This window comes from Hyla sarda, chromosome 7 (genome assembly GCF_029499605.1).
Source record: "Hyla sarda isolate aHylSar1 chromosome 7, aHylSar1.hap1, whole genome shotgun sequence".
In the NCBI taxonomy this organism is placed as follows: Eukaryota; Metazoa; Chordata; class Amphibia; order Anura; family Hylidae; genus Hyla; species Hyla sarda.
The window spans coordinates 231,938,792-231,964,764 of record NC_079195.1 but is presented as its reverse complement, the minus strand read 5'-3'; the positions used below and the strand labels follow the sequence as shown (position 1 = coordinate 231,964,764).

General features: G+C 36.0%; 1 protein-coding gene across 1 annotated transcript in view; it reads right to left on the bottom strand.

Moving 5' to 3' along the window:
• PTPRF (protein tyrosine phosphatase receptor type F) overlaps nucleotides 1-25,973 on the bottom strand; it is a 139,160-nt gene that overhangs the window by 112,906 nt on the left and 281 nt on the right. The window contains exons 2-3 of the mRNA XM_056532436.1: nucleotides 22,881-23,026; nucleotides 20,412-20,553 (exon numbers count right to left, since the gene is read on the bottom strand). Of these exons, the coding sequence (XP_056388411.1) occupies nucleotides 20,412-20,553; nucleotides 22,881-23,026 (288 nt within the window). The remainder of the gene's footprint in view (nucleotides 1-20,411; nucleotides 20,554-22,880; nucleotides 23,027-25,973) is intronic.

The window sequence follows — 25,973 nt, the reverse complement described above, 5'->3', positions numbered from 1 at the left end:
AGAATGTAACAGAGGACACGTTCACACTACAATACACATTTACTTACATTCCCTCTTATATATTACTATTTGTTACATTGAATCTATTCTCTGCACTTAGAGGACATCTTCACATTACAAACTGAAACATTTACTTACATTATACATTACTATATCTTCCATTATATCCACTCAGTAATATATAAGAGGGAATGTAAGTAAATGTGTAGTGTAGTGTGAACGTGTCCTCTGAGTGGATACAATGTAACAATAAGTATAGTAATGTATAATATGGGATATAACAATAAGTATAGTAATGTATAATATGGGATATAACAATATGTATAGTAATGTATAAGGAAACAATAAGTATAGTAATGTATAATGTAACAATATGGATAGTAATGTATAATGTAACAATAAGTATAGTAATGTATAATGTAACAACAAGTATAGTAATGTATAATGTAACAATAAGTATAGTAATGTATAATATGGGATATAACAATAAGTATAGTAATGTATAATGTAACAATAAGTATAGTAATGTATGATGTAACAATATGGATAGTAATGTATAAGGAAACAATAAGTATAGTAATGTATAAGGAAACAATAAGTATAGTAATGTATAATGTAACAATATGGATAGTAATGTATAATGTAACAATAAGTATAGTAATGTATAATGTAACAATAAGTATAGTAATGTATAATGTAACAATAAGTATAGTAATGTATAAGGAAACAATAAGTATAGTAATGTATAAGGAAACAATAAGTATAGTAATGTATAAGGAAACAATAAGTATAGTAATGTATAATGTAACAATAAGTATAGTAATGTATAAGGAAACAATAAGTATAGTAATGTATAATGTAACAATATGGATAGTAATGTATAATGTAACAATAAGTATAGTAATGTATAAGGAAACAATAAGTATAGTAATGTATAATGTAACAATAAGTATAGTAATGTATAATGTAACAATATGGATAGTAATGTATAAGGAAACAATAAGTATAGTAATGTATAATGAAACAATAAGTATAGTAATGTATAATGTAACAATAAGTATAGTAATGTATAAGGAAACAATAAGTATAGTAATGTATAATGTAACAATAAGTATAGTAATGTATAATGTAACAATAAGTATAGTAATGTATAAGGAAACAATAAGTATAGTAATGTATAATGTAACAATAAGTATAGTAATGTATAATGTAACAATAAGTATAGTAATGTATAATGTAACAATATGGATAGTAATGTATAAGGAAACAATAAGTATAGTAATGTATAATGAAACAATAAGTATAGTAATGTATAATGTAACAATATGGATAGTAATGTATAATGTAACAATAAGTATAGTAATGTATAATGTAACAATATGGATAGTAATGTATAATGTAACAATAAGTATAGTAATGTATAATGTAACAATATGGATAGTAATGTATAATGTAACAATATGGATAGTAATGTATAATGTAACAATATGGATAGTAATGTATAATATAAAATGTAAGTAAATGTTTCAATGTGTAAAGTGAATGTGAGTATAGATACAATGTAACCCAACAACTATTGGGTCATTTTTGTTGACCTTTTTTTAGACTGTCCTCTGAGTGGAGAAAGTATAGATACAATGTAACAATATAGTATAGTAATGTATAATATGGATATAACAATAAGTATAGTAATGTATAATATGGGATATAACAACAAGTATAGTAATGTATAATGTAAGTAAATGTTTCAGTTTGTAAAGTGAAGATGTCCTCTAAGTGCAGAGAATAGATAGAATGTAACAGAGGACACGTTCACACTACAATACACATTTACTTACATTCCCTCTTATATATTACTATTTGTTACATTCTATCTATTCTCTGCACTTAGAGGACATCTTCACATTACAAACTGAAACATTTACTTACATTATACATTACTATATCTTCCATTATATCCACTCAGTAATATATAAGAGGGAATGTAAGTAAATGTGTTGTGTAGTGTGAACGTGTCCTCTGAGTGGATACAATGTAACAACAAGTATAGTAATGTATAATATGGGATATAACAATAAGTATAGTAATGTATAATGTAACAACAAGTATAGTAATGTATAATGTAACAACAAGTATAGTAATGTATAATATGGGATATAACAATATGTATAGTAATGTATAATATGGGATATAACAATAAGTATAGTAATGTATAATATGGGATATAACAATAAGTATAGTAATGTATAATATGGGATATAACAATAAGTATAGTAATGTATAATATGGATATAATAACAAGTATAGTAATGTATAATTTAACAACAAGTATAGTAATGTATAATATGGGATATAACAATAAGTATAGTAATGTATAATATGGGATATAACAATATGTATAGTAATGTATAATATGGGATATAACAATATGTATAGTAATGTATAATATGGGATATAACAATAAGTATAGTAATGTATAATATGGATATAACAATAAGTATAGTAATGTATAATATGGGATATAACAATATGTATAGTAATGTATAATATGGGATATAACAATAAGTATAGTAATGTATAATATGGGATATAACAATAAGTATAGTAATGTATAATATGGGATATAACAATATGTATAGTAATGTATAATATGGGATATAACAATATGTATAGTAATGTATAATATGGGATATAACAATATGTATAGTAATGTATAATATGGGATATAACAATAAGTATAGTAATGTATAATATGGGATATAACAATAAGTATAGTAATGTATAATATGGGATATAACAATATGTATAGTAATGTATAATATGGGATATAACAATATGTATAGTAATGTATAATATGGGATATAACAATATCTATAGTAATGTATAATATGGGATATAACAATATCTATAGTAATGTATAATATGGGATATAACAATAAGTATAGTAATGTATAATATGGGATATAACAATATGTATAGTAATGTATAATATGGGATATAACAATAAGTATAGTAATGTATAATATGGGATATAACAATATGTATAGTAATGTATAATATGGATATAACAATAAGTATAGTAATGTATAATATGGGATATAACAATATCTATAGTAATGTATAATATGGGATATAACAATAAGTATAGTAATGTATAATATGGGATATAACAATAAGTATAGTAATGTATAATATGGGATATAACAATAAGTATAGTAATGTATAATATGGGATATAACAATATGTATAGTAATGTATAATATGGGATATAACAATATGTATAGTAATGTATAATATGGGATATAACAATATGTATAGTAATGTATAATATGGGATATAACAATAAGTATAGTAATGTATAATATGGGATATAACAATAAGTATAGTAATGTATAATATGGGATATAACAATAAGTATAGTAATGTATAATATGGGATATAACAATAAGTATAGTAATGTATAATATGGGATATAACAATATGTATAGTAATGTATAATATGGGATATAACAATATGTATAGTAATGTATAATATGGGATATAACAATATGTATAGTAATGTATAATATGGGATATAACAATATGTATAGTAATGTATAATATGGGATATAACAATATGTATAGTAATGTATAATATGGGATATAACAATAAGTATAGTAATGTATAATATGGATATAACAATAAGTATAGTAATGTATAATATGGGATATAACAATATGTATAGTAATGTATAATATGGGATATAACAATAAGTATAGTAATGTATAATATGGATATAACAATAAGTATAGTAATGTATAATATGGGATATAACAATAAGTATAGTAATGTATAATATGGGATATAACAATAAGTATAGTAATGTATAATATGGGATATAACAATAAGTATAGTAATGTATAATATGGGATATAACAATATGTATAGTAATGTATAATATGGGATATAACAATATGTATAGTAATGTATAATATGGGATATAACAATATGTATAGTAATGTATAATATGGGATATAACAATAAGTATAGTAATGTATAATATGGGATATAACAATAAGTATAGTAATGTATAATATGGGATATAACAATATGTATAGTAATGTATAATATGGGATATAACAATATGTATAGTAATGTATAATATGGGATATAACAATATCTATAGTAATGTATAATATGGGATATAACAATATCTATAGTAATGTATAATATGGGATATAACAATAAGTATAGTAATGTATAATATGGGATATAACAATATCTATAGTAATGTATAATATGGGATATAACAATATGTATAGTAATGTATAATATGGGATATAACAATATGTATAGTAATGTATAATATGGGATATAACAATATCTATAGTAATGTATAATATGGGATATAACAATAAGTATAGTAATGTATAATATGGGATATAACAATAAGTATAGTAATGTATAATATGGGATATAACAATAAGTATAGTAATGTATAATATGGGATATAACAATAAGTATAGTAATGTATAATATGGGATATAACAATATCTATAGTAATGTATAATATGGGATATAACAATATGTATAGTAATGTATAATATGGGATATAACAATAAGTATAGTAATGTATAATATGGGATATAACAATAAGTATAGTAATGTATAATATGGGATATAACAATATGTATAGTAATGTATAATATGGGATATAACAATATCTATAGTAATGTATAATATGGGATATAACAATAAGTATAGTAATGTATAATATGGATATAACAATAAGTATAGTAATGTATAATATGGGATATAACAATATCTATAGTAATGTATAATATGGGATATAACAATAAGTATAGTAATGTATAATATGGGATATAACAATATCTATAGTAATGTATAATATGGGATATAACAATATGTATAGTAATGTATAATATGGGATATAACAATATGTATAGTAATGTATAATATGGGATATAACAATATGTATAGTAATGTATAATATGGGATATAACAATAAGTATAGTAATGTATAATATGGGATATAACAATAAGTATAGTAATGTATAATATGGGATATAACAATAAGTATAGTAATGTATAATATGGGATATAACAATATCTATAGTAATGTATAATATGGGATATAACAATATGTATAGTAATGTATAATATGGGATATAACAATAAGTATAGTAATGTATAATATGGGATATAACAATAAGTATAGTAATGTATAATATGGGATATAACAATAAGTATAGTAATGTATAATATGGGATATAACAATAAGTATAGTAATGTATAATATGGATATAACAATAAGTATAGTAATGTATAATATGGGATATAACAATATCTATAGTAATGTATAATATGGGATATAACAATAAGTATAGTAATGTATAATATGGGATATAACAATATCTATAGTAATGTATAATATGGGATATAACAATAAGTATAGTAATGTATAATATGGGATATAACAATATCTATAGTAATGTATAATATGGGATATAACAATATGTATAGTAATGTATAATATGGGATATAACAATATGTATAGTAATGTATAATATGGGATATAACAATATGTATAGTAATGTATAATATGGGATATAACAATAAGTATAGTAATGTATAATATGGGATATAACAATATGTATAGTAATGTATAATATGGGATATAACAATAAGTATAGTAATGTATAATATGGGATATAACAATATGTATAGTAATGTATAATATGGGATATAACAATAAGTATAGTAATGTATAATATGGGATATAACAATAAGTATAGTAATGTATAATATGGGATATAACAATAAGTATAGTAATGTATAATATGGGATATAACAATAAGTATAGTAATGTATAATATGGGATATAACAATATGTATAGTAATGTATAATATGGGATATAACAATAAGTATAGTAATGTATAATATGGGATATAACAATAAGTATAGTAATGTATAATATGGGATATAACAATAAGTATAGTAATGTATAATATGGATATAACAATAAGTATAGTAATGTATAATATGGGATATAACAATAAGTATAGTAATGTATAATATGGATATAACAATAAGTATAGTAATGTATAATATGGGATATAACAATATGTATAGTAATGTATAATATGGGATATAACAATATGTATAGTAATGTATAATATGGGATATAACAATAAGTATAGTAATGTATAATATGGGATATAACAATAAGTATAGTAATGTATAATATGGATATAATAACAAGTATAGTAATGTATAATGTAACAATAAGTATAGTAATGTATAATATGGGATATAACAATAAGTATAGTAATGTATAATATGGGATATAACAATATGTATAGTAATGTATAATATGGGATATAACAATAAGTATAGTAATGTATAATATGGGATATAACAATATGTATAGTAATGTATAATATGGATATAACAATAAGTATAGTAATGTATAATATGGGATATAACAATAAGTATAGTAATGTATAATATGGATATAACAATATGTATAGTAATGTATAATATGGGATATAACAATAAGTATAGTAATGTATAATATGGGATATAACAATATGTATAGTAATGTATAATATGGATATAACAATAAGTATAGTAATGTATAATATGGGATATAACAATAAGTATAGTAATGTATAATATGGATATAACAATAAGTATAGTAATGTATAATATGGGATATAACAATATGTATAGTAATGTATAATATGGGATATAACAATAAGTATAGTAATGTATAATATGGGATATAACAATATGTATAGTAATGTATAATATGGGATATAACAATATGTATAGTAATGTATAATATGGGATATAACAATAAGTATAGTAATGTATAATATGGGATATAACAATATGTATAGTAATGTATAATATGGATATAACAATAAGTATAGTAATGTATAATATGGGATATAACAATATGTATAGTAATGTATAATATGGATATAACAATAAGTATAGTAATGTATAATATGGGATATAACAATAAGTATAGTAATGTATAATATGGATATAACAATAAGTATAGTAATGTATAATATGGGATATAACAATATGTATAGTAATGTATAATATGGGATATAACAATATGTATAGTAATGTATAATATGGATATAACAATATGTATAGTAATGTATAATATGGATATAACAATATGTATAGTAATGTATAATATGGATATAACAATAAGTATAGTAATGTATAATATGGGATATAACAATATGTATAGTAATGTATAATATGGGATATAACAATAAGTATAGTAATGTATAATATGGGATATAACAATAAGTATAGTAATGTATAATATGGATATAACAATAAGTATAGTAATGTATAATATGGGATATAACAATATGTATAGTAATGTATAATATGGGATATAACAATATGTATAGTAATGTATAATATGGGATATAACAATAAGTATAGTAATGTATAATATGGGATATAACAATAAGTATAGTAATGTATAATATGGATATAACAATAAGTATAGTAATGTATAATATGGGATATAACAATATGTATAGTAATGTATAATATGGGATATAACAATATGTATAGTAATGTATAATATGGGATATAACAATAAGTATAGTAATGTATAATATGGATATAACAATAAGTATAGTAATGTATAATATGGATATAACAATAAGTATAGTAATGTATAATATGGGATATAACAATAAGTATAGTAATGTATAATATGGATATAACAATATGTATAGTAATGTATAATATGGATATAACAATAAGTATAGTAATGTATAATATGGGATATAACAATAAGTATAGTAATGTATAATATGGGATATAACAATATGTATAGTAATGTATAATATGGGATATAACAATAAGTATAGTAATGTATAATATGGGATATAACAATAAGTATAGTAATGTATAATATGGATATAACAATAAGTATAGTAATGTATAATATGGGATATAACAATATGTATAGTAATGTATAATATGGGATATAACAATATGTATAGTAATGTATAATATGGGATATAACAATATGTATAGTAATGTATAATATGGGATATAACAATAAGTATAGTAATGTATAATATGGGATATAACTGTTTCCATGTATACTGTGCCCTCTGAGTGGATACAATGTAACAATAGAAGACACACACAGTCTATGACTGACGGCCCCCATCCCCCCCCCTCGTCTTCCTCTCATCCAGACTTTTCCCATTAATTGCTGCGCTTTGATTCTCTAATCTGTCTCTGTCCCCTATTTTCTGGGTGGCAGTCAGAATCTGTCCCCCGTCCCGGTTCAGCGTCCCCGGCCCTCCCCATCGCAGAGATGGCTGCTGGGAGGCAGAGAGCACACGCTGCGCAGGAACAGGGCTGGGAGCAAGGACGCGAGCCTCCCCGCCACCATCATCTATTACTGTCAAACGTTTATCATTGACAAATCTGTTACTTTCAGGAAGACATTCAGGATGTAGATCAAGGGGAGTAAGAGGATGCAATATTTATGGAGTCGGCGCGGCGTTGTGACATTGCTTCTTCCAGCGAGGTGGGGAGAAAACAGCGAGGCGCAGGCCACAATGGACGGGATGGTGCGAGCGGATATAGCATTATTTAAAATTAAGAAAGTAAAGAGTAATATGTAATGAGAGCCATTCATCACCGCCAAGCAGCGGAGTCCCACCGGGCCCGTCCCGCAGCCTGCGAATCCGTTATTAGTGCCAGACACCATCCGATAGTAAATGAAGCCTCTTCTATTAAAGATAACTATTATTTGCTGCGGTTCTCTAGTGCGGCAGGAAGGACTCCAAGAGTAAGGCCAGGTTCACACTACGGAATTTCTGCCTCAATTCTGCTTAAAATGCTTAGTATAGTGAATGGGTTTTCTGTTCACAAATTCACACTTTGGAATTTTTGAAGCGGAATTTGTGAACGGAAAATCCGCTTTAAAATATCTGCCTGAAGAACGGTGGTGCTCTTTCTCCAGGCGGATCTCCTCGAGGAACACATTGCAGTCTATTGGGGACTGCAATGTCCGTGCGGTCCTAGCTGCCGCACTCAGAATCTCCGGGTGGAAATTTTCCGTCTGGAGATTCCGCGGTCTGAACCTAGCCTTAGGGTCTATTAATACGGCAGAATTTCCGCTTGCGGAATTCCACCCCAAATTAAAGCCCATAGACTTCTGTGGGATTCCGCACTCCCACTCACACTTCTGAATTTCCTCTTGTGTAATTCCGGGCTGGGTTCACACTGCGGAATGTCCAGGCAGAATTTCTGCCATAGATCTAGAACTGCATTGCCGTCCCCATAGATGGCAATGCATTTGTGAGCAGATGTCCCAAAAGATCCACCCAGAAATGCATTGCCGTCTATGGGGACAGCAATGCAGTCCGCTTGGTCCTAGCACCGCCTGAGGGATCTCCTGTGCAAATTCTACCTAGAATTTCTGCAGTGTGAACCCAGCCTAAGGGCCGGTTCACAGTACGTTTATAGTGTACGGGTGCCGGATCTGGTTGGGAAGAGCGAAAACCGGGTGTTCCCTTACCCCAGCCAGATCCAGCCAGAACCCCATTCATTTCAATGAGCCAACGCTGACTCCGGTCGGCTACTTTTTGCCCCATGTACGGTCCTCTAATTGGACCTAAAACCATGGTATACCACGATTTTAGGTCCGGTGGGAAAACCGTATAGGGTGCAAAAAATTGGCCGACCGGAGTTGCCTTTGACTCCGGTCGGTCCATTGAAATGAATGGGGTTCTGGACAGATCTGGCCGGGGTACGGGAACACCCGGTTTTCGCTCCTCCCAACCAGATCCGGCACCCGTACACTATAAACGTAGTGTGGACCCAGCCTTAGGCTCTATTCACATGGCAGAATTACACCTGAAATGAAAGCCCAATATACTTCTATGGGATTCCGCACTTCTGTTGACACTTTGGAAATTCTGCCCGTGTGAGTAGACCCCAAAACGGCTGCTATCCTCCCCCATACTTTACATTGTATCTCTGCTTGTTCAGATTGGTGCCTATATATTTGACTATCACTTCTTCTAATACTTTCCCCATCCTTTACATTGTATCTCTGCTTGTTCAGATTGGTGCCTATATATTTGACTATTACTTTTTCATATACTTTCCCCATCCTTTACATTGTATCTCTGCTTGTTCAGATTGGTGCCTATGTATTTGACTATTACTTTTTCATATACTTTCCCAACCCTTTACATTGTATCTCTGCTTTTTCAGATTGGTGCCTATGTATTTGACTATCACTTCTTCTAATACTTTCCCCATCCTTTACATTGTATCTCTGCTTGTTCAGATTGGTGCCTATATATTTGACTATCACTTCTAATACTTTCCTCATCCTTTACATTGTATCTCTGCTTGTTCAGATTGGTGCCTATGTATTTGACTATCACTTCTTCTAATACTTTCCCCATACTTTACATTGTATCTCTGCTTGTTCAGATTGGTGCCTATATATTTGACTATTACTTTTTCATATACTTTCCCCATCCTTTACATTGTATCCCTGCTTGTTCAGATTGGTGCCTATATATTTGACTATTACTTCTTCTAATACTTTTCCCATCCTTTACATTGTATCCCTGCTTGTTCAGATTGGTGCCTATATATTTGACTATCACTTCTTCTAATACTTTCCCCATCCTTTACATTGTATCCCTGCTTGTTCAGATTAGCAGCTCCGCACAAGGTTAGTGCCTGGAGTGCGAATTTCCATTATAGTCGGACAATAAACTACAAGTGACTGGCACTGAGGAATATCACGTCATGGCCTCATACCGACTGAGGAAATGAGACTCGGTATGGGGGGACCCGGAGATCTGCTTCACCGTCAGGATTGTGCTGGAAGGCTCCAGGGTGAAATTGCTGAAGTCTCGGATATTCGTGTTACTTTGTACCAACCAGTTAAGTTTGATGACAAGTAGATTCTTCACCAATTCATTGAAGCCCCTAGAACCACAAACACGATGACTCTTCACAGGCACTTTGCCCCATTACAGCCTATTAGGCACCGGATTGGACACCATCTTGTTACATCCGGTGTTACCATCCAGAACGGCTCCAGATTACCAGAAATGGTTAGAAGAACCAGGTAATTGAAGAATACAGGAACATTCAGCTGGTATTATATCAGAGGCCACCAAAGAGATCAAGGACACCGAGATATCAAGGCTTCTGAGGTCCGAACACAAGACACTGTGATGACCTGTAGAAGTTGCCTTTCCTTAGTTCTAACTGTAGTTTCCAGATACCCCCAGGACTTACAGTAGAGCTGAACAGCCAACAGGCAGGCAGTCGCACAGACAAACATACAAAGTACTTATCATTACAGGAAGGTAACAAGAAGAGAAATTACCAATAAACAACAAAAATAAAAGAGGAGCGGAGCGCTCCCTGTGCGGAATCGGTGATAGTACCATGTAGTGTGAACTAGTAGATTACTCGCTCACCTGATGCGGTTGTGCAGAGAAGGCACAACACTTGGAAGGGCGTGAAGGTAATGGAGACTGCAGCGGCTTCCCATGCTGACTAACAGGCGTGAAATCAATGGGGAGCGGAGATACAAAGGGAAAATGGAAGCTGGATCGCGCTGTCACAGAGGAGGTAAGCCAGGGCTTGTATGGATAAGATACTTTATTCTTCAAGCATGCAACGCGTTTCCAAACATCCGTTCTTTTCATCAGGCATCTGATGAAAAAAATCGGATGGTTTTGAAACGCGTTGCATGCTTGAAGAATAAAGTATCTTATCCATACAAGCCCTGGCTTACCTCCTCTGTGACAGCGCGATCCAGCTTCCATTTCCCCTTTGTATCTCCGCTCCCCATCAATAAACAACAAGAACTGGAAACAACAGAAGGCTCTAAGACCCAGAGAAACATAGCAAAATCTGAAACATTAAGGGTTCATTCACACTACAGAATCTGCACCTGGAGAGGCAAAACCAGCCGGGGTTAGGACCATTTGGAAATGCGCTCTCTCAACAGACCGCAATGCATTTTCCAGCAGATTCTGCCGAAAAATTATGAACATGTTCATTCTTTCAGCGGAGTCTTGGGCAGCAGAACATTGGGATGCTGCTACATTGTATTTTCCAAAGCAGAGTTCCAGAGCGGAATTTTTGCCGTAAAAAAAACACTAAATACAGGATTACACAGACAGGAATAAAAAAAATTATTTAGGAATAGGCATGTGAACAAAAGACATCGAGAAATGCAAAAAAAAAAAAAATCTATAATCCGCACAGAACTGTACAAGCCAAGTTTATAGTTGCATTTCAAAATGGATTCCGACAAAAGAAGGAACATTCTTCATTCTTCCGGTGGAGTCTGGGGTCTGGAACTGTGTAGTGTGATTGGTGCAAGATAACAAGCATGCATGGCATGCTGCTGCACCGTATTTTCCAAGCAGAATTATGGAGCGGAATGCTGCTTGGATGTAGTGTGAATTAGCCCTAAAAATTGCAAAAATAAAATAAAACTAACTAAACAAAATACAGGATTACACAGACAAGAATAAAAATAAATAAAAAATTAGGAACAAGATTAAGAACAAAAGATCTCGAGAGTTACAAGACACTAATATCCACACGGAACTGCACAAGCCAAGTATATGAAGAGAGAAGCTAACCAATGGGAAATCAACTCTAAACAGTCTCGGACTGGCATTAAAGAATGCTGATCCAGAGCATTGGATCAGTCTTTAAGACAAATACATAGCAAGTAGTAGACAGAAGGATCATTATTGCTGTGTGTAACGGACATTGCAGATCAGTGTTTACCAACCAGGGTGCCTCCAGCTGTTGCAAAACTACAACTCCCAGCATGCCCAGACAGCCTTCGGCTGTCCGGGCATGCTGGGAGTTGTAGTTTTGCAACAGCTAAAGGCATCCTGGTTCGTAAACCATTCTTTAATGCCAGTCCTGGACTGGATTTATAAACTTGGCTTGTACAGTTCTGTGCGGATTATAGTTTATTTTTATTTTTTTTGCATTTCTCGATGTCTTGTGTTCTTATCCCTGCTCCTAAGTTATTTTTTAATTCTTGTCTGTTTAATCCTGTATTACATTTTTTTTTTTTTAAGGGCAGATTTTGTTATCCCTAGTTCTATACAATCTCTCATTTGGGACTCCCAACAATCTGAACAGTGCCGTTTCACACTTTGCATGCGACTAATGTCAAGTCCGGGCATGCTGGGAGTTGTAGTTTTGCAACAGCTAAAGGCATCCTGGTTCATAAACCATTCTTTAATGCCAGTCCTGGACTGGATTTAAAAACTTGGCTTGTACAGTTCTGTGCGGATTATATATATATATTTTTTTCTTTTGCATTTCTCGATGTCTTGTGTTCTTATCCCTGTTCCCAAGTTATTTTTTAATTCTTGTCTGTTTAATCCTGTATTACATTTATTTTTTAGGGCAGATGTTGTTATCCCTAGTTCTATACAATCTCCCATTTGGGACTCCCAACAATCTGAACAGTGCCGTTTCACACTTTGCATCCGACTAATGACAAGTCCGTCCTGACAAAAGCAAGGTCTAAAAATAAGTGACACACACGCGAGGAGGGTCGCAAACAAGAATTATTAATGACCGCGCAATATTTGTAGCCGCGCTTCCTATTTACCGGAGAGAGTAAATCACGCGACGGGAATGAGTTTTCTGAGGAAGTAATGAGAGCATTCCACGAGGGCAAATCGTGATTAAATTGGAAAGTTTCAGAGAGAAAATTATTATTATTATTATTATTTCTCGTCTATCTCTCCCTCGTAGGCAAACATGGAATTTGCTAAAGTCAAAAAAAATCACCGGAACGTTTGAAGCATTGTTCCTCCCGCAAATAGGTTCTGTGCATTATAAGGGACACAATTTTTGATGCCTCGTAGCGACAGAATGGAAAACGTGTATCCGCTTTATCTTATTTACAATTACCATGATTAATAACGTGTAAGGAGCGAACAATGGGCAGAAGAATGCGCGACGTGTGCGCGGGCAGCGGATCTCGCTCAGGCCCTGTAGGAGGGAAGAAGAGAATCTAATGACGGAAATAAATAAGAAGGAACAAAAACTGGGAATTAACAGGCGCCTGACACCTAATCACGAAAGAAGATGGTATCGCAATGTCAGCCGCGCAGTTCTTAGTGGTTTTATCCATTACGGGGGAGAGTTGTGAGTTATCTCTGACAGAATGAGATTGTTGGAAAATGATGAGGAATCACTGATTTACCTATACAGGGCAGTATTATATACTTGTATATAGGGGCAGTATTATAGTAGTTATATTCTTGTATATAGGAGCAGTATTATAGTAGTTATATTCTTGTATATAGGAGCAGTATTATAGTAGTTATATTCTTGTATATAGGAGCAGTATTATAGTAGTTATATTCTTGTATATAGGAGCAGTATTATAGTAGTTATATTCTTGTATATAGGAGCAGTATTATAGTAGTTATATTCTTGTATATAGGAGGCAGTATTATAGTAGTTATATTCTTGTATATAGGAGCAGTATTATAGTAGTTATATTCTTGTATATAGGAGCAGTATTATAGTAGTTATATTCTTGTATATAGGAGCAGTATTATAGTAGTTATATTCTTGTATATAGGAGCAGTATTATAGTAGATATATTCTTGTATACAGGAACAGTATTATAGTAGTTATATTCTTGTATATAGGAGCAGTATTATAGTAGTTATATTCTTCTATATAGGAGCAGTATTATAGTAGTTATATTCTTGTATATAGGAGCAGTATTATAGTAGTTATATTCTTGTATATAGGAGCAGTATTATAGTAGTTATATTCTTGTATATAGGAGCAGTATTATAGTAGTTATATTCTTGTATATAGGAGCAGTATTATAGTAGTTATATTCTTGTATATAGGAGCAGTATTATAGTAGTTATATTCTTGTATATAGGAGCAGTATTATAGTAGTTATATTCTTGTATATACGAGCAGTATTATAGTAGATATATTCTTGTATATAAGAGCAGTATTATAGTAGTTATATTCTTGTATATAGGAGGCAGTATTATAGTAGTTATATTCTTGTATATAGAAGCAGTATTATAGTAGTTATATTCTTGTATATAGGAGCAGTATTATAGTAGTTATATTCTTGTATATAGGAGCAGTATTATAGTAGATATATTCTTGTATATAAGAGCAGTATTATAGTAGTTATATTCTTGTATATAGGAGGCAGTATTATAGTAGTTATATTCTTGTATATAGAAGCAGTATTATAGTAGTTATATTCTTGTATATAGGAGCAGTATTATAGTAGTTATATTCTTGTATATACGAGCAGTATTATAGTAGATATATTCTTGTATATAAGAGCAGTATTATAGTAGTTATATTCTTGTATATAGGAGCAGTATTATAGTAGTTATATTCTTGTATATAGGAGCAGTATTATAGTAGTTATATTCTTGTATATAGGAGCAGTATTATAGTAGTTATATTCTTGTATATAGGAGCAGTATTATAGTAGTTATATACTTGTATATAGGAGGAAGTATTATAGTAGTTATATTCTTGTATATAAGGGCAGTATTATAGTAGTTATATTCTTGTATATAGGAGCAGTATTATAGTAGTTATATTCTTGTATATAGGAGCAGTATTATAGTAGGTATATTCTTGTATATAGGAGGCAGTATTATAGTAGTTATATTCTTGTATATAGGAGCAGTATTATAGTAGTTATATTCTTGTATATATGAGCAGTATTATAGTAGTTATATTCTTGTATATAGGAGCAGTATTATAGTAGTTATATTCTTGTATATAGGAGCAGTATTATAGTAGTTATATTCTTGTATATAGGAGGCAGTATTATAGTAGTTATATTCTTGTATATAGGAGCAGTATTATAGTAGTTATATTCTTGTATATAGGAGCAGTATTATAGTAGTTATATTCTTGTATATAGGAGCAGTAATATAGTAGTTTTAATACAATCAGCAGGGGACAGCAGTGAGCACTCTCCTCAGATAATATAACATTTCTTTCCTTTCCTGTGTGATGGGAGAGAAGCTCCGAATGAGAAACTGAATTTCCGTTTTTTTTTTTTTCACTTTCTCTCTCATTCATGTTAACCCCATTTGTGATGGAATCGCTTTTATGTATGGATCTTGAGGACCAGTTATGAGGCCACTTGGCTCTCCAGATGATGCCCATATCTGGTGCCCTGGCATATGCTGGATGTTGAGGGCAGATGTCATTCTATGAGAGGAGCTCTGTCTCGGCAGTCTATGAGGTTTTATTTCTCTCTGATGAGACTCCGCGTCCACAGACGTTGCCCTTCACAACTGAGCAGAGCGGATCATGCCCGCGCCCGGCGTATCCCTCTGCCAAACCGCTCAGTAAGACGTTTACCTCCCGGTGCACACAGTACCGCTCAGCAGCTCACCCGGGAATTTATGTCACTTGGCTCATTCTAAACCTTTCTTGGTCGCTTATGATGCCCCCCGCCTCCCCCCGCAGCCATGCAAACAGAGTCTGATACTCTGCTGCTCCGGGTCATAATTGAAAAAGACAGAAAAGGCTCAATATGACTCATGAATAATTCAGCTTATCAGCTGGAGGAAAGGAAAGAGAAAGGAACAGAGGTGTTTCTGCGGCCTCCCCTCCCTTCCTCGCTCTCCTTCCATCATCCAGAGAAGTAATTTTCAATTACTCAAAAAGTGCACATAAGATCCCACTTCCCGGTGAAGCTGTAGAGGAAAGAGGAGCGCAAAGGAACATTTGCTGGTTATTGGGATTTCTAAGAAGATTGCAAAAAGTGTCCCATACAGCAAACATATCCATGGACCTCCAGACTGCAGACAAGTTGTACTAACCAGGATCCAATAAATAAACATGCATAAAAAAAAACCCTGATGCTGAATACCGAGGTTCCTGCGTAATTGCTCGCTCAATCGTCCTAATTCCTGCTTGATACTTTCCTAGTGTTACTTATAGCTTATGTTTTGTATTAGACTAAGCTTTGCGTTGTTTTATTCTATTCTGTACTGAAAAACCTTGATAAAAAATTACAGTTTAAAAAAAATTAATAAAAAAAATAAAACCCTGATGAAGAACTGTTAGCAAGTCAAAACGCGTTGGAGTTCGATTGCGTTTTTTTTATCCATATTTATTATTGTTTATTTAATACATTTTTTAAATTTTATTGGAAATTGAGGACTAAAACTTGTCTCCATACTTGTTCCATGTCATTCGTGCTTCACCTGGAGATAATGCATGACTCTATATCAGTGTTTCCCGACCAGGGTACCTCAAGCTGTTGCAAAACTACAACTCCCAGCATGCCCGGACAGCCAACGGCTGTCCGGGCATGCTGGGAGTTGTCGTTTTTCAACAGCTGGAGGCACCCTGGTTGTGAAACACTGCCCTACATCTATAGACCACCATCACCCAACGGAGGCCAAGAGAGGGTCATTCTGGTCTCTGTTCAGGTTGTTTTCTGTAATATCAATATCACTGCTACATAGTACTAAAGCATAAACTTTGTTAAATATAAAATGCAAATAAGAATGTACGAGAGAATAATTCTTGGACAAAATTATATAAAAAAACAAGCAACAGTTTAGACCTACAATTAATAAAGATACCAGAATATATTGGCAATCAAACACCTGAATTGTAGTGTTAAAAAAAGGGCAGTACTAATGGAACCCAGTAGAACATACAAGTAAGATAAACTAAATCAAGTAAAACACGGAAAGTCCCAACGTGTTTCCCCCGGGAGCTACCGGGATCATCAGGGGACTAAAACTGGGATCAAAAGCCAACAGCAACCAATAATGATGGACACAAGATATACAGATGACCAGGGATTATAGGCCACTTACTGTCACCTGAACCATCACCTTTTTTTTTTTTTTCTCCAAAATTTAATATAATGAAATAAAAGTTATGTTTAGTTCTATATGACAGTCATCTGGTTGTTTGGTGGACACAGTCTCAGCTTTCATCTTCTCAATGGTTTGCACTCTTTGTAGTAAAATGGAAATTTTTTTTTAGAGCAGTGCATTCTGGGTAAAGGAAAAGCAGCAGCAGCAGCAGGTGCTCAGAAAGCAAAGCACAACCCCTTCTGTGGGAATGAGAATCCATAATTCCCTTTATCTTCTGGTTAATAACCGGACAATGTTATTCCAGCCACAGAGGAGCTCAGGGGAGGCCGGAGCCGTTCCGGCCAATAATACAAGGGTCGTCGTGTAGAATCATGAGATAGAATTCAGCACTGATGACCGCCACAGCACCGCGGACACCCATTCTGAAGGATTTTTATAACCGAACATTCTTGTTAACCCTTCGTCTTGCTTGTTGTTAAACCTGCAGCTCTGGCTCTATGTAGCGTCATTGCTTCTCCAGCTCAGTCTTTGTTGGTGACAGATATCACTGGTGGTTTACATTTCAGACCATGTTGGTATATTCAGGGTATATATAGCTATATATATATCAATCTATCACAATATATGTATATATATAATGAATACACAACAGGTGTAACATGGAGGCTAAGGAACCTAAAATCAAGCACACAGCAATATATACAGAGAACCCAAGAGGTGATGGTAGGTGAATAATTTCTCCTTCTCACTATTAGACAAGACATCTCGAATGGACCCCATTATGCTGGTCCCATCCTATATGACGTCATCAATCTAAAAAGGTGAAATACATCTCAAATACTCAATTGTAGCCAAGTTTTGGCATCCTAAAGTTGGTCATACACATAAGATAGTTGTTGGCCAAACACTGGTCCAGCCGACAGCTATGTTACAAGTATATTTGCACATTCGGCTTAGCCAGGCATGAATGTATCCTGAATGATAAAGGGGAGAAAACTGCTGCCCCAGATCACTCCTTCATCTCCTCTGTCCTCTCCCTGACTCCTCTGTTCTCCTCCCTCCAGACTCCTCTGTCCCCCACATCCAGACTCCTCTGTCTCCTACTCCTCCTCCAGAGTCCTCTGTTCTCTCCCAGACCCCTCCAGACTCCTCTCTCCAAAATCCCGTCCTCCTCCTCCAGACTCCTCTATCCCCCTCCCTCCAGACTCCTCTATCCCCCTCCTTCCAGACTCCTCTATCCCCCTCCCCCCAGACTCCTCTGTCCCCTCCCTCCAGACTCCTCTATCCCCCTCCCTCCAGACTCCTCTATCCCCCTCCCCCCAAACTCCTCTATCCCCCTCCCTCCAGACTCCTCTATGACCCTCCCCCCAGACTCCTCTATCCCTCTCCCCCCAGAGTCCTCTATCCTCCTCCCTCCAGACTCCTCTATCCCCCTCCCTCCAGACTCCTCTATCCTGCTCCCTTCAGACTCCTCTATCCCCCTCCCTCCAGACTCCTCTATCCTCCTCCCTCCAGACTCCTCTATCCTCCTCCCTCCAGACTCCTCTATCCCCCTCCCTCCAGACTCCTCTGTCCTCCTGGGAACCTATGAGCCATGTATTCCACTACTCAGGAGATTATCCCGATATATACCTCTATGACATTTGATAGATGCTAGGATACATTAGAAGCTCTCAGAAAGTTATTTTCCAGTAAGTATGCCAGCAGGTAAGTGAGGGTCAGGAAGCCGCCACAGGATCAAGGAATATTATTCCTCTAGTGATCTCGTAAAGAAGCGGCGATTAGTCAGAGCTGGAAAGCGCAAGGACACAGCCGATTCAATAGGACACAGCTCAGGGCTGAATGACGACAAGGAAGAGACCTCACATGTCCTCTACCTCCACTAAGGAATATTCCATAGATGTAAGATGCAGGTTACATCAAGCTGTGAGCCTCCAGAGGTTGCAAAACTACAGCTCCCTGCATGCCCGGACAGCCAACGGCTGTCCGGGCATGCTGGGAGTTGTAGTTTTGCAACAGCAGGAGGTCCACAGCTTGGAGACCACTGAAAAAAAAAAACAGTTAATGAACCATATAATGTTCAGCCATGATTCTAGTGTGAACAGAGCCTTAGTGAGGCAGCAGCCTCCTCTTCTATATAGAATATTTTAGTTTCCATCCTTGAAAAGAAACAACTCGGATCCGGCGAGCAGCAAATAAATGTATCACTGCACGTCGGATCCAAGATCGTGAAGCGGCGCCAAGTGCAGGATCCCTGCGGCGGAGCCGGGAGGCGCTAGATTCAATATCGGTATTTGCCGTTATAGATACTGTACATACAGGAGTAGGTATGAAACGGTCAGTGTCTCTCTATAATCGCATTCATTGCCGTATAATGTATCTCCCTGCAGCGTACAGTGAAGATACATCTACTCCATTGACGGATACTGCGGTTAACCCCTCCACGTCCCCATTCGTTCATACAGCAGCCGCGTCCTACCTTCTAGAACAGTCAGTTTGGCGTTGCTGTTGATTTCTCCCACGCTGTTGGTCGCCGTGCACTCGTATATCGCTTCGTCCCTGTGAACCCGGAGGGGCTGTATTCGGAGAACAGACCCCGATCCGTCGTCAAACTCTATAACCTGAGGAACAGAGTCCGCGTCAGCTGAAATTACATTGACAACTGCAGAGAATACAGAAGCCTTGAGGCTGCATTGTCTATCATGCTACACCCCAGCGTGTTGGGGATTCTACCATTTGCTTTGCTTAAAGGAACTAGCGGTACTGTCTGGTAGTGCGGGGGACGCTGATCAGTTTGATGCTTACGGTGCCCGGATCCGCCGCGCCGTTCGACCCTAATCTTCTATTTCCGGGAAATGCTAATGAGGTGCTAACTGGCACCGGCCAAGCTAACTGGCACTCTGACGTCAGTGCTGCTGGCCGCAGCGCCGCTCTGCTCATCAATATTCCTCCCCTCCCTCCTCCTCTCCCTCTTCTCCCCACTCTGTAATGAAGAGAGAGGGGAGGAATATTGATGAGATGGGCGGCGCTGCGGCAGGCAGCACTGACGTCAGAGTGCCAGTTAGCACCTCATTAGCATATCCCAAAAATAGTAGATTACAGCCGAACGGCGCGGCGGATCCGGGCACGGTAAGCATCAAACTGATCAGCGTCCCTCGCACCACCAGCTGGTACCACTGGTTAGTGCGGGGGGAGAAAGCTGACAGTTTTCATTTAATATAATGTTTTAAAATCCATTGGTGCCAGTAAGTTATATAGATTTGTAAATTATATCTGTTTAGAAATCTTACTCCTTCCAGTACTTATCAGCTGCTGTATGCTCCACAGGAAGTTGTGTAGTTCTTTCCATGACCACAAGTGCTCTCTGCTGACAATTTACAAATATGTATAACTTTCTGGCACCAGTTTATATGAAAACATTATTTTGACTCCAGGGTACCCCTTTAAACAAAGCAAATGGTAAAACATAAGTAGCAAAAAAGTTATTCCTATTAAGTTACTGTATCTGTCTCTTGCAGTACCCACTTTACCCACCGGTGGCAGCAAAAGCTTCTGTAAAACATCAATATAACATAATAATATAACATTTTTAATCTTTACTTGTAATAACTCTGGAATAAAGAGTCACCTGACAGCAGGAGATACATTGTATCACTCAGTTCTCATAGCACTACAATGTAGACATGTAAAGAATCTAGGTGCTGCGATCCCTTTAACCAGCCTGAAACACACTAAATGTATATCATTTTTCCTTAACACTCGATTTGGGGTGAGGCACGGGCTGCGGGGAATGAGACACCGGGATACAAAGCCGGCGAGGCAGGCAGCGCATCAGATACAAAGGAACTAATTCCTCTCCCCGCTTCGGCTCTATCTTCCCTTTCATTCCGGAATACTGGGGGCTGATACAATTATTTCAATTCCACCCATTAAATCTTTGTGCCTGGAATGCGGCGAACAATTGTAATTTTTCTATGAAGAGAAACCATTTGCTTATCAGTGATCCTGAGAGAGGAGAGCGACCCGTCTTTATTGCCAGGGATGACAGCAGAGGGGCGGATGGAGATGGCGGTACATTATGTTACATCGGAAGAAAAAAAGTCCAGCGCGGTATTTCAGAGCAGTTTGTGCAATTTATTTACATAATGCGTCACCACATTCCATCTTTGTTGTACTGCGTGCATTATGTAAATAAATTGCGCAAACTGCTCTGAAATACCGCACTGGACTTCCATTTTTTTCTTCCATTAGGCTGGGTTCACATTACGTTTTTGCAATACGGTTGCCGTATCCGGTTTCATTGACAAAAATGTATTGAACCGTATTGCAAACCGTATATATAGATATTTATTTTTTATTCGTTTTTATACCGTATACTGTTTTTAAAAGTGCATACAGTTCCGTCCGTTTTTATTTAAAAAAAAACAAAAAACATACGTTATTGAAATTTTTTTCCATTTTTAATGGGAGGGGTGTTGGGTGGGGACTTTAGGATGCGCATGCGCAAAGTAAAAACTGTGTACGGTTTCCCGTATGGAACCGTATACATGTGTGTTTCCCATTAACGTCCAGTTAATAAAAAACGTATGCGGTTGCAGTACGGTTTTAAACCGGAGTCAAAACCGTGGTTGGACAAAATTTTCAAAAAGGTATGTTTTTTTTATATTTTTTTTTATAAAAACGGACCGAACTGTATGCACTTTTAAAAACAGTATACGGTTTAAAAACGTATACGATTTACTTTTCCCCATACTGTTCCATCCGTTTTTTTGCCATACGGTTTTCTTTAGAAAAACTGATTAAAAACAGTATGGCAAAAACATTAAGAGAACCCAGCCTATATTTCTGGTGACCATCACGCTCTGTTTAATTACATTGTGTCCGCCAGACGTGATGAGGGATCGTGTTCTGACAGACGGGCACCCTGGTTCCGGGCCCTGGCACCTACCTCGAAGCGCTGGGAGCTGACTTTTTTCCCCTTCTTCATCCAGGTGATTCTTGGCTTTGGATCCCCGGTGGCCTGGCAGACGAAGGAGGCGACACCACCTGATATCCCAATCTGGTCATCCGGCTTCCGAATAAAGACCGGCTCACCTGCGAAAGAAGACAAGATGGCATTAGGCACGGCACAACGAGATACGGGCACCGTAAACATGGGCCGAGTCTGCGGACGTCTGCTCAGGCAATAAACACGAGGCGATGGCGCAGCCGCCCGCCGCGAACGGAGCTTAATGAGACCGTAAAACAGAGACACAAGCTGTCAGATAGGAAGGATACAAAAAGACATTCACAGGTATAAATGTCAGAACTTTACACGGCGCATTATACACCGCACCACAGATTTATTACAGAATTTTGGTGCATGGCCACTGCGACACATTTTATATATATGAAGGCACCAAAAACAACAGTAATATGCTCAGTAAAGTGGCGTAATGTAGCTTAAAAGAAGCATGCCGAAAAAGGGTTATCCAGGAATTCTTCAAAAAAAACAGCGCCACTCCTGTCCTCAGGTTGTGTGTGGTATTGCAGCTCGCCTCCCAGCAATACCACACACAACACAACGAGTGGCGCTGTTTCTGGAATTAAAGATTGTTATCCAGAAATAAATAAACAGAGTTAAATGGGTTGTCCAGGAATAGAAAAACAGAGCTAATTTCTTTCAAAAACAGCTCCATGTCTGTCCCCAGGTTCTGTGTGGTATTACAACTTGGCTCCATTCACTTTAATGGAACTGAGCTTCAGAACCGCACCCAACCTGGAGACAGACAGAGAGTTAGTTTTGAAAGAAAGTAGCTTTGTTTTTCTATTCCTGGTTAACACCTTTATTTATTTTTTTTCAAACACAGCGCCACCCCGTCTTCAGGTTGCGAGTGGTATAGCAACTCAGCTAAATTCCTCTGAATGGCACTGAGATTCAATACCGCACACAACCTGAGGACAACAGTGGCGCTGTTTTAACAGTCCTTTAAATACAATGCCGTGTGCCAGAAATGTGCTGCAATTTTCTCGCCAATAGGTGAAATATTTGCAGACTGTCTAGTCTAAGCGTGTACTGTCCATGTCAGTATTTCCCAACCAGTGTGTCTCCAGCTGTTGCAAAACTACAACTCCAGCATGCTGGGAGTTGTACTTTTGCAGCAGCTGGAGGCACACTGGTTGGGAAACACTGGTCTACGATAGAACATTTGCACCATAAATCAAAGCGATTGTTCTGTGTTATTCCCTATAATCACCACCAGACTGTATGAAGCTCCTTCTGCCATGACCCCTTGGCTCCGCCCTTTGACACACTGTAACAAACCTCCTCCTCATGTAATCTCCTTACTACTGGGATGACACACTGTAACAAACCTCCTCCTCATGTAATCTCCTTACTACTGGGGTGACACACTGTAACAAACCTCCTCCTCATGTAATCTGCTTACTACTGGGGTGACACACTGTAACAAACCTCCTCCTCATGTAATCTCCTTACTACTGGGATGACACACTGTAACAAACCTCCTCCTCATGTAATCTCCTTACTAGTGGGGTGACACGCTGTAACAAACCTCCTCCTCATGTAATCTCCTTACTACTGGGGTGACACACTGTAACAAACCTCCTCCTCATGTAATCTCCTTACTACTGGGGTGACACACTTTAACAAACCTCCTCCTTGTGTAATATCCTTACTACTGGGGTGACACACTGTAACAAACCTCCTCCTCATGTAATCACCTTACTACTGGGATGACACACTGTAACAAACCTCCTCCTCATGTAATATCCTTACTACTGGGGTGGCACACTGTAACAAACCTCCTCCTCATGTAATCTCCTTACTACTTGGGTGACACACTGTAACAAACCTCCTCCTCATGTAATTAGCTTACTACTGGGGTGACACACTGTAACAAACCTCCTCCTCATGTAATCTCCTTACTACTGGGGTTACACACTGTAACAAACCTCCTCCTCATGTAATCTCCTTACTACTGGGGTGACACACTGTAACAAACCTCCTCCTCATGTAATCTCCTTACTACTGGGGTGACACACTGTAACAAACCTCCTCCTCATGTAATCACCTTACTACTGGGGTGACACACTGTAACAAACCTCCTCCTCATGTAATCTCCTTACTACTGGGGTGACACACTGTAACAAACCTCCTCCTCATGTAATCTCCTTACTACTGGGGTGACACACTGTAACAAACCTCCTCCTCATGTAATCTCCTTACTACTGGGGTGACACACTTTAACAAACCTCCTCCTTGTGTAATATCCTTACTACTGGGGTGACACACTGTAACAAACCTCCTCCTCATGTAATCACCTTACTACTGGGATGACACACTGTAACAAACCTCCTCCTCATGTAATATCCTTACTACTGGGGTGGCACACTGTAACAAACCTCCTCCTCATGTAATCTCCTTACTACTTGGGTGACACACTGTAACAAACCTCCTCCTCATGTAATTAGCTTACTACTGGGGTGACACACTGTAACAAACCTCCTCCTCATGTAATCTCCTTACTACTGGGGTTACACACTGTAACAAACCTCCTCCTCATGTAATCTCCTTACTACTGGGGTGACACACTGTAACAAACCTCCTCCTCATGTAATCTCCTTACTACTGGGGTGACACACTGTAACAAACCTCCTCCTCATGTAATCACCTTACTACTGGGGTGACACACTGTAACAAACCTCCTCCTCATGTAATCTCCTTACTACTGGGGTGACACACTGTAACAAACCTCCTCCTCATGTAATCTCCTTACTACTGGGGTGACACACTGTAACAAACCTCCTCCTCATGTAATCTCCTTACTACTGGGGTGACACACTGTAACAAACCTCCTCCTCATGTAATCACCTTACTACTGGGGTGACACACTGTAACAAACCTCCTCCTCATGTAATCTCCTTACTACTGAAGTGTTGGGGTTTAGCTGGATGAGCGGGTGCTTCGGATGCTGGCTAACTTTATTGGTGCGAGCAGAGTTGTGCCCCCATCTAGCGTGCGCTGTAGGTGGCTGCCTAT